This window comes from Diaphorina citri, unplaced genomic scaffold (genome assembly GCF_000475195.1).
Source record: "Diaphorina citri unplaced genomic scaffold, Diaci psyllid genome assembly version 1.1 scaffold2281, whole genome shotgun sequence".
NCBI classification, from domain to species: domain Eukaryota; kingdom Metazoa; phylum Arthropoda; class Insecta; order Hemiptera; family Psyllidae; genus Diaphorina; species Diaphorina citri.
Window position 1 is genome coordinate 1 of NW_007379706.1, and position 9,131 is coordinate 9,131.

General features: G+C 41.7%; 2 protein-coding genes across 2 annotated transcripts; both read left to right on the forward strand.

The window, feature by feature from the left end:
- Positions 1–424: 424 nt before the first annotated feature.
- Positions 425–5,494, forward strand: LOC103518632 (probable histone-lysine N-methyltransferase CG1716; the record flags this gene model as incomplete). Its single annotated transcript, XM_026830373.1, has 6 exons — positions 425–696; positions 1,122–1,276; positions 1,958–2,140; positions 2,649–2,918; positions 3,500–3,690; positions 5,076–5,494. Coding segments are annotated over 6 exons (1,254 nt in total), but the record flags the coding sequence as incomplete, so codon positions are not given.
- Positions 5,495–7,143: 1,649 nt separating this feature from the next.
- Positions 7,144–8,810, forward strand: LOC103518630 (histone-lysine N-methyltransferase SETD2-like). Its single transcript, XM_008483709.2, has 3 exons — positions 7,144–7,263; positions 7,622–7,828; positions 8,358–8,810. The coding sequence occupies exons 1-3, from the start codon at positions 7,195–7,197 to the stop codon at positions 8,511–8,513; spliced, it is 432 nt and encodes a 143-aa protein (XP_008481931.1). The 5' UTR covers positions 7,144–7,194; the 3' UTR covers positions 8,514–8,810.
- The last annotated feature ends 321 nt before the right edge of the window (positions 8,811–9,131 follow it).

Sequence of the window (9,131 nt, forward strand, 5' to 3'; positions counted from 1 at the left end):
ATCCTAAAGTAAGTGGGGAAACTGAAGATCTATTCACAATTTTGTTGATAGATTTTCACAGTATTACTAAAATATCACAGTTGTCTGTGCCAAAATCATTGTTGCCAAAACCAAAAGTCAGCCCAAAACAATCACCCTAAGGCTGACGAAAAACGCCGACCCCGTCTGTACACGGAAGAAGGCAAAGAAGAAGAAGACTAACTACTAAGAGCCTCTTTGGTCGCTACTGATTTAAAGTATGTAGCTACTTATTTGTCCTCACTTGCTGAACCCGGATTCCACAAGCGTAGAGACAAAAAACTTTGACTCTGTCGGGAATCGAACTCAGGTCTTCCGGGTCCAGTCTTCTTGTCACTTTTTTTTATCGACCTAAAAATCCTCTGGTCCCATCTTTTCCTAACAACCCCTCTCACTTTCTGTTCAGATTCTAGAAACCCTCTCCAAGCTGCCCATCCCGGACAAGACCAAGCTGAAGGACAGCCAGGTTCTCCAACTGGTCACCGACTGGTCTCGAACCCAGGACTCCGAGTCCGAGGACCTCAAGGTGGTCCGCCAAGAGGCCGCCAAGCTGTTGGACCAGTGGAGCAATCTGGTGGACACGTTTCGAATTCCGAAGAAGGAGAGGATAGAACAAATGAAGGAGCATGAGAGACAGGCAGATCGTGGCTATCGAGACCGGGATAGTACTTATGACAAGTAAGTGTTTAGGTGTGAGTATAGGATAGGGATAGTACTTCCGACAAGTAAGTCTGATCGGGAAACTTTAAACCAGCCTGAATTTCCCTTGTTAAAGAAATAGCAAAGGTTGAGTGCATCCACTGGTAAAATTTGTAGCCAAAAACCAAATGTCACCCTAGTTGGGGCTGATTGAGAGGCTGACGAAAAACGCCGACCCCGCCGACTGCGGTTCAGGACGAGCCAGCCAATTTAACATGGCTAGAGCTAGAGACCATCACCCCGCTGTATAGCAGATACAAAAAGATATCTCTTCTTTATTCTACTATTGTCATTCAGCTAAAGCCGCTAAAACAACAACAACAACAACCCCGTCTGTTCACGGGAAAAGAAGAAAAAGAAGAATTAAAGAGCTAATAAAATTCTCTTTGTCACTATTCCACCAGGACATGGGATAGGTATCGTGGTGACATCAGGAAAGATGACAAGTACAAGATAGATCATCGTAAGGACCGCAAGTCAAGTCGAGAATCCCCACCTGATCATAGGCGAGGTCCTAAGCTGTCCAAGTATGAACATAGACAATTGTTTGCACTCAAAGGTAAGTTTAAAACGTCTCTAATTTCCTTATTTGTCAAATAAATAAATGCCGTTTCTTTGTGTTATTACCTATATCACAATTTTGGTGCTCACTGCAGCATTGTAGGATTTTCCAAATGCATATCTCAATAATCTTATTTGTCACTTATTTGTCAAATATGAGTATATGAATTCGTAAAAGCAAATGCTTCTATCAGGGATGACAGTCCTATTATTTCAACAGATTCAATTTAATTAAACATTATTAATATCAACAGCAGTAGCCTCAGCATGAGGTCCCGGGTTCGATTGCCGGTGGGGTCGAAGTTTTTCGGCTCTATGCTTGGGGTTCGGGGTGCACTCAGCCTCGTGAAGACAATTGAGTGACTGCTTTAATCGAGTATCGACCAGTGGTGGCATTACAAGTCAAAGAAACGAGCGATGATAAATATATGATGATTGAGTAAATGAAAGACTTGTAATACTGTGATACCCACAAAGTTGTGGAAAAGCTCTCTGCTTTACCACAAAGATTCATGATTTGATTTGATTTTGAAATTTTCTGTCGATGGTGATGGATGATGGTGGGATTCGAACCCGGGATCTTCTGCATGGCAAGCAAGCGCGTTACCACTGGACTCACCGTGCCTTCAAGACATGAAAGTGTCCCGATTCACTCCACCCCTGAATTTTCCCCTTTCAGTTCAAGCCGAAGACGAAGAGAGAAGGAAGCAGGAGGCTGAGTGGAACATGCATGTAGAGAGATGTAAGATGCTAGGGCTGGATCCGACCAATGTGTCTACGTTTGACGAGATCACCGGCTATCCTGTGTTCATTAACCCGCCGCCCCTGGGCACCATGATACCTTGGTACCCGCCCACCCCTGGTAAGTTACTCTGCCGCTTTGCTTTTTTTACGACCTCGTTGTGAGTATTTCATCGTCGTTTTCATTTCGTAGTAATGTCATTGGACTTGTGTGGTCTAACATGCTCTTACGATTTGTAACCAAACTATTGGTGCATACTTGTGTCAAACTATGCAGCCCCTTAGGACCAATATGTGTAAATAGAGAAGAAAAAAATGGTATAGACATTCACACTGTAGGGTAACTTCTCATTTACCTAAGTTATGATGGTTCTATAATAGAACCATGTGTTTGGAGAAAAAAATATTTATAAAATATAAGTAAGTAAGTCAGAAATAATACTTCACTTCTACTCCTGCTGCGATGGAGTCAATATCTATCTTGGTCTGACGATGATGCCCTGAGTGGTATCGAAAGTTCACCAGTTTAAAACCTTCTAATGGAAATTGCTTTGATAGAAATATTTTATTTTTATCTGAATTTGGTTTTTTGTAAGAAATAATAATGATGTTTTCTCTCTCATTTCCAGACATGTCAGTGGGGGGCACCCCCGTGGGCCCCGGCGGCTCTGCCCCGCCCATCGGTTTCGGCCCGGACGGCACGCCCATATTCGCCCCTCCCTCCTCCCTCTTCCCGCCCCCCATGGGTCTCCCCCTGCCCCCTCCTAATCAGATGTACCCTGGCTATCCTGCCCATCCCATGTTAAGATCGGAAGAGCGTCGTGTAGGGCCCCGCCTCCCCTCCACTACCCACCCATACGACTGCCCAAGTTTTGGAAAACGGCGGCCGATGCCGGAAGGTAAGATTACCATTAAAGTCGACCCATTTAACCCTCCTTTAAAGTACACAAAAAGACCACTTCACTCTGAGGTTTAGGTGTAGGGACAAACAGCCCTAAAAGTTGGGTTAAGCTTATATACGAATCTACGAAGTCAACCCTTTATAACTTCTAAGTTGCATCATATCAAAACACTGAGATTTCAACCAGTTTCTCAGTTATCCTCACGATCCTGAATGCATAGAGTGAAATGATCCATCAGGTCCTAGGAACACGCCCCCTGAAGTTTTCACACAACTTGTGGGTCCTTTGTATTGTGTTGTATAAGAAGAGAAATGGACGGATAATCTGTCATAAACTGCTCCTGTAGTCCAAGCATTCCATTGAGACCATTAAAGTTGGTGTCATAATTCTCAAAGCGCCTAATGTAAAAGAAAAAAATAGTGTCACTGTCCTCGAAATAACCCCAACCCCCCCTGTTAAATTAAAAATCCCTACTGTTATAACTCTTCTCTTGTATTAAATAAAATAAACGTCTTTGAAAAAAAAAAAAAAAAAAAAAAATTCCCTACACGACGCTCTTCCGATCTCCCTTTCTTCAGGCCGCATCTACTACTACCACTGCAAAACGCGGCACACCCAATGGGAACCGCCCCCCTATCAGCCCCCGCCCCCTCTACCCCCACCTCCTGAGGATTCTTCCTCGTCCAGTAGTGGATGTGATAGTTCCGAGTCTAGTGAAGAGGAAGAGGAGGAGGAAGAGGACGAGTATGAGGAGTTTGATGATGATAAGGTAAGAGGAGAAGAAAAATTATTGAATGTTTTACTTATTATTACTATTATTTTTAATATTTCTTTATTAGTTTGCCTTTATTAAAAAAATATTAAAACATAATAATTGAGAGAGAGCGAGAGAGATTGAGTGAGGGGGGAGAGAGAGAGTGATTGAGGGAGAGAGAGAGATTGAGTGAGGGAGAGAGAGAGATTGAGTGAGGGAGAGAGAGAGATTGAGTGAGGGAGAGAGAGAGATTGAGTGAGGGAGAGAGAGAGATTGAGTGAGGGAGAGAGAGAGATTGAGTGAGGGAGAGAGAGAGATTGAGTGAGGGAGAGAGAGAGATTGAGTGAGGGAGAGAGAGAGATTGAGTGAGGGAGAGAGAGAGATTGAGTGAGGGAGAGAGAGAGATTGAGTGAGGGAGAGAGAGAGATTGAGTGAGGGAGAGAGAGAGAGAGAGAAAGGGAGGGAAAGAGAGAAAGAACTGTATATTTCGTAAATAAAAAAATTGTGAGTGAGGGAGAGAGAGATTGTGTGAGGGAGGGAGAGAGAGATTGTGTGAGGGAGGGAAGGAGAAAGAGAACTAATACTGAATATTTCGTAAATAATTGGTTATAATACGTTAATGGTAGAATTTTGATTGTAGTTGTAGTATCTTTTTACTTTTTTTTATTATTTTATTCCTCCTTTTTGTCATGTATCATTTTATTTTATTTTGTAGTTTTGTTGGTTTCTATTTATTTAGTCGCATTTTTCTTTCTGTTTCCACCCCATCCTATCATTCTGTAGCTCATTAGAGATCTGAACAAAAAGACCAAGCGGGCGCGAGGCAGCAGTTCTAAATCTAGAGGCGTGTCGTCAGTTACGACAAATGGGACTTCCCTAGTTGATAGTATTGATGTAAGTGTAAAGATGAAACTTGGGGTGTGTCGCCATTTACGATCAACTACTGAATTTCATCTTCCAATTATGTGATCAATAAAACTGTTCCAAATCTTACATTTTGATGAGAGTTTAAAGTCACTTTTAAAGCCCATATAGTCACTCATCTGGATACCAACCAGCCACGGTGTTACTTACTGGATATTTCGTAAATAAAAAAAATGTGAGAGAGGGAGAGAGAGATTGTGTGAGGGAGAGAGAGAGATTGTGTGAGGGAGAGAGAGAGATTGAGCGAGGGAGGGAAGGAGAGAGAGAACTGATACTGAATATTTCGTAAATAATTGGTTATAATACATTAATGGTAGAATTTTGATTGTAGCTGTAGTATCTTTTTACTTTTTTTATTATTATTTTATTCCTCCTTTTTCCATGTATCATTTTTATTTTATTTTGTAGTTTTGTTGGTTTCTATTTATTTGGTCGCATTTTTCTTTCTGTTTCCACCCCATCCTATCATTCTGTAGCTCATTAGAGATCTGAACAAAAAGACCAAGCGGGCGCGAGGCATTAGTTCTAAATCTAGAGGCGTGTCGTCACTTACGACAAATGGGACTTCCCTAGTTGATAGTATTGATGTAAGTATAAAGATGAAACTTAGGGTGTGTCGCCATTTACGATCAACTGAATTTCATCTTCCAATTATGTGATCAATAAAACTGTTCTAAATCTTACATTTTGATGAGAGTTTAAAGTCACTTTTAAAGCCCATATAGTCACTCATCTGGATACCAACCAGCCACGGTGTTACTTATATTCAATGAACCATTGGAAAGTTTCCAACATGGTGCATTAAACGTATTATTGCCCTTGCTAAAGGCCAATGAGATGATGACCTTTTCAAACTTTTAACTATTATGGTGGTTAAATAAAAAGGAAAATTAAAAAAAAAGGTTTGTTCTCGGAACGGCTGGGTTTTCTCCTACTCTGCCCTTAACTCCCTTCAATAGCGAGACGATAAGACCTCAGTGCTTACAGTCCCTCCTATCAAACCTCTTATTTATTTATTCTTCCTTTCTTTAATCTCACTTGGGCAAGTTTTCTATAAACTTTTTTTTTCCTTTCTTTAAAAGAAATATATGTAGATATAGAAAACCTGCCCAAGTGAGATTAAAGAAAGGAAGAATAAATAAATAAGAGGTTTGATAGGAGGGACTGTAAGCACTGAGGTCTTATCGTCTCGCTATTGAAGGGAGTTAAGGGCAGAGTAGGAGAAAACCCAGCCGTTCCGAGAACAAACCTTTTTTTTTAATTTTCCTTTTTATTTAACCACCATAATAGTTAAAAGTTTGAAAAGGTCATCATCTCATTGGCCTTTAGCAAGGGCAATAATACGTTTAATGCACCATGTTGGAAACTTTCCAATGGTTCATTGAATATAAGTAACACCGTGGCTGGTTGGTATCCAGATGAGTGACTATATGGGCTTTAAAAGTGACTTTAAACTCTCATCAAAATGTAAGATTTAGAACAGTTTTATTGATCACATAATTGGAAGATGAAATTCAGTTGATCGTAAATGGCGACACACCCTAAGTTTCATCTTTATACTTACATCAATACTATCAACTAGGGAAGTCCCATTTGTCGTAAGTGACGACACGCCTCTAGATTTAGAACTAATGCCTCGCGCCCGCTTGGTCTTTTTGTTCAGATCTCTAATGAGCTACAGAATGATAGGATGGGGTGGAAACAGAAAGAAAAATGCGACTAAATAAATAGAAACCAACAAAACTACAAAATAAAATAAAATGATACATGACAAAAAGGAGGAATAAAATAATAAAAAAAAGTAAAAAGATACTACAACTACAATCAAAATTCTACCATTAACGTATTATAACCAATTATTTACGAAATATTCAGTATTAGTTCTCTTTCTCCTTCCCTCCCTCACACAATCTCTCTCTCCCTCCCTCACACAATCTCTCTCTCCCTCACTCACAATTTTTTTATTTACGAAATATACAGTTCTTTCTCTCTTTCCCTCCCTTTCTCTCTCTCTCTCTCTCCCTCACTCAATCTCTCTCTCTCCCTCACTCAATCTCTCTCTCTCCCTCACTCAATCTCTCTCTCTCCCTCACTCAATCTCTCTCTCTCCCTCACTCAATCTCTCTCTCTCCCTCACTCAATCTCTCTCTCTCCCTCACTCAATCTCTCTCTCTCCCTCACTCAATCTCTCTCTCTCCCTCACTCAATCTCTCTCTCTCCCTCACTCAATCTCTCTCTCTCCCTCACTCAATCTCTCTCTCTCCCTCACTCAATCTCTCTCTCTCCCTCAATCACTCTCTCTCTCCCCCCTCACTCAATCTCTCTCGCTCTCTCTCAATTATTATGTTTTAATATTTTTTTAATAAAGGCAAACTAATAAAGAAATATTAAAAATAATAGTAATAATAAGTAAAACATTCAATAATTTTTCTTCTCCTCTTACCTTATCATCATCAAACTCCTCATACTCGTCCTCTTCCTCCTCCTCTTCCTCTTCACTAGACTCGGAACTATCACATCCACTACTGGACGAGGAAGAAATATCTGGAGGCGCAGGCCGCGGCCCGGGAGCTTAAGAAGAAGAAGGCCGGGTCAATGAGCTCTAGTACCGGCCGAAGTATACCGGCCTCCGGAGGAACGCTATCCACCAAGCTTAAAGTCAAGGTAAAGTTTAGTTTTGTCACTGTATAACTGCTAAGGCCGTTCAGGATAAAATCTGCCCGGGCGGGAATCGAACCCGCGACCTAGTACTTATCAGGCAGACGCACTACCAACCAAAGCTATTAGTATTATTATGTTAAGACGGTCTCTTCTTGATCCCTTGTATGCTGGGTCCAATTTTGTCAAGGACTATTGCACTGCCTTTGCATGGTTAACCACTTTCCTCCATTTCAAACACCCCTGATCGTCTTGCGAAGCTCAGGAGTGGTTTGATTGGGTTCAAGCGAACCAGGCTGGCAAATGGAAGTTTGAATATGAATTAATTACATGTTGAAATTCTTATTTTTAATCTCGTCTTCAGACGGAAATCTCGTCCGCCACTTCAACTTCCAAGATTGAGAGTGCCCCCGCTGATTCGTCAGAGCCTGGTGCTGCTCGCCATATGAAAGAACAGTTCAGACTGGGTATGGCTGGGGTGATAGTGCATTATCTGAACCCATATCGCAAGGAGGACTGTACACGAGGTCGAATCATGAACAACGACGATTTCAAACATCTGGCACGTAAGGTAAGAACACTGGTTTTATATCTACATAATTAGAAGGTCCCGGCTCCCGGGTGCGATGTCCACCATCGACAAAATATATACTCGTTTTTTGATTGCAAATGTTTCAACGGGTTACATTCATTCAACAATTAAATGGGAAGTAATCAAAAAATCAATCTAATCGTAAATTTATTTGTGTTGAAGCAGAGCCTTTTCACAAATTTTTGTGGATATCACAGCATTGCTCGATTAAAGTAACTACTCAATTGTCCTCACGAGGTTGAGTGCACCCCGAACTCCAAGCACAGAGCCGAAAAAACTTCCACCCCGCCAGGAATCGAACCCGGGACCTCCGGCGTGCAAGCCTACTTGTGATACCCATATCCATCTGATGAGGGACACACTACGGGATGGGCATGCTACGACACAGACCTCAAGCGTGTAATGTTGCGGCTGTTTCATTGCTACGAAATAATACGGGGATTTTTTTTTATATATATTTCTATGGTCAAATGGCCTAACCAATTCGCTACTATTTCTCTGTTGGCAGCTCACTCACTTTGTCCTAGTCAAGGAGCTCAAGCACTGTCGCAGTGTAGGAGATCTGCAGTGTAACGAGAACGTCAAGCATAAAGCCAAAGACTTCATACGCAAGTACATGTCCAAGTTCGGTGAGGTCTATGTACGCGAGAAGGAGATTGAGTGAGTGGGGGGACACTTTGGGAGGGATTCCGACACTATGGGGAGTGATTCCGACACTATGGGGAGTAATTCCGACATTATGGGGAGTGATTCCGACACTATGGGGAGTAATTCCGACACTATGTGAGGGATTCCGTCGTGTTGTATAAACCAAATGTGATCACAAGGGCAAGGTCCGTCCCACATTGGACGCGTAGACGGCCGACTTTGAGTCGCGCGTAGTCGGCTGCAAAACCAAACCTGTGAAACTAACTTGTTATCATTTGTTTGACTGGTCTAAATCTGTGCAAGCTGAAGCGTATTCGACTATGTGACTTTTTTGGTGCGTTCTTTCTATAGTATGCTATTTTGTATTTATCGCATCAAAAAACGTTGTTTTAATCGAGTCAATGTGACTTGAGAAACACCTGTTTACATGTTGTCTCTCTTACCTGGTGTTTGTAGCCCCTCGAGTTCTTGTCTTTTGAGTTTGTTTACACTTTGGTATCGGGGATAAGCTAATACACTGGCTAAAAAAATATCAGTTTGTACCGACTTAGTACTTAACCGTCTAAGGCGAAACACTCGTTCACACCTGCAGCGTTTCGCCTTAGAGTAACCAAGCTCGGTACAACTCGATCTA

What these genes read in the sequence shown, in the direction of transcription:
- LOC103518630 (XM_008483709.2), top strand. Translation starts at nt 7,195, where the DNA reads ATGAGCTCTAGTACCGGCCGAAGTATACCGGCCTCCGGAGGAACGCTA. An exon ending in CCACCAAGCTTAAAGTCAAG is followed by an intron (nt 7,264 to 7,621) that starts GTAAAGTTTAGT and finishes TCTCGTCTTCAG; the next exon opens with ACGGAAATCTCGTCCGCCAC. An exon ending in TCAAACATCTGGCACGTAAG is followed by an intron (nt 7,829 to 8,357) that starts GTAAGAACACTG and finishes CTCTGTTGGCAG; the next exon opens with CTCACTCACTTTGTCCTAGT.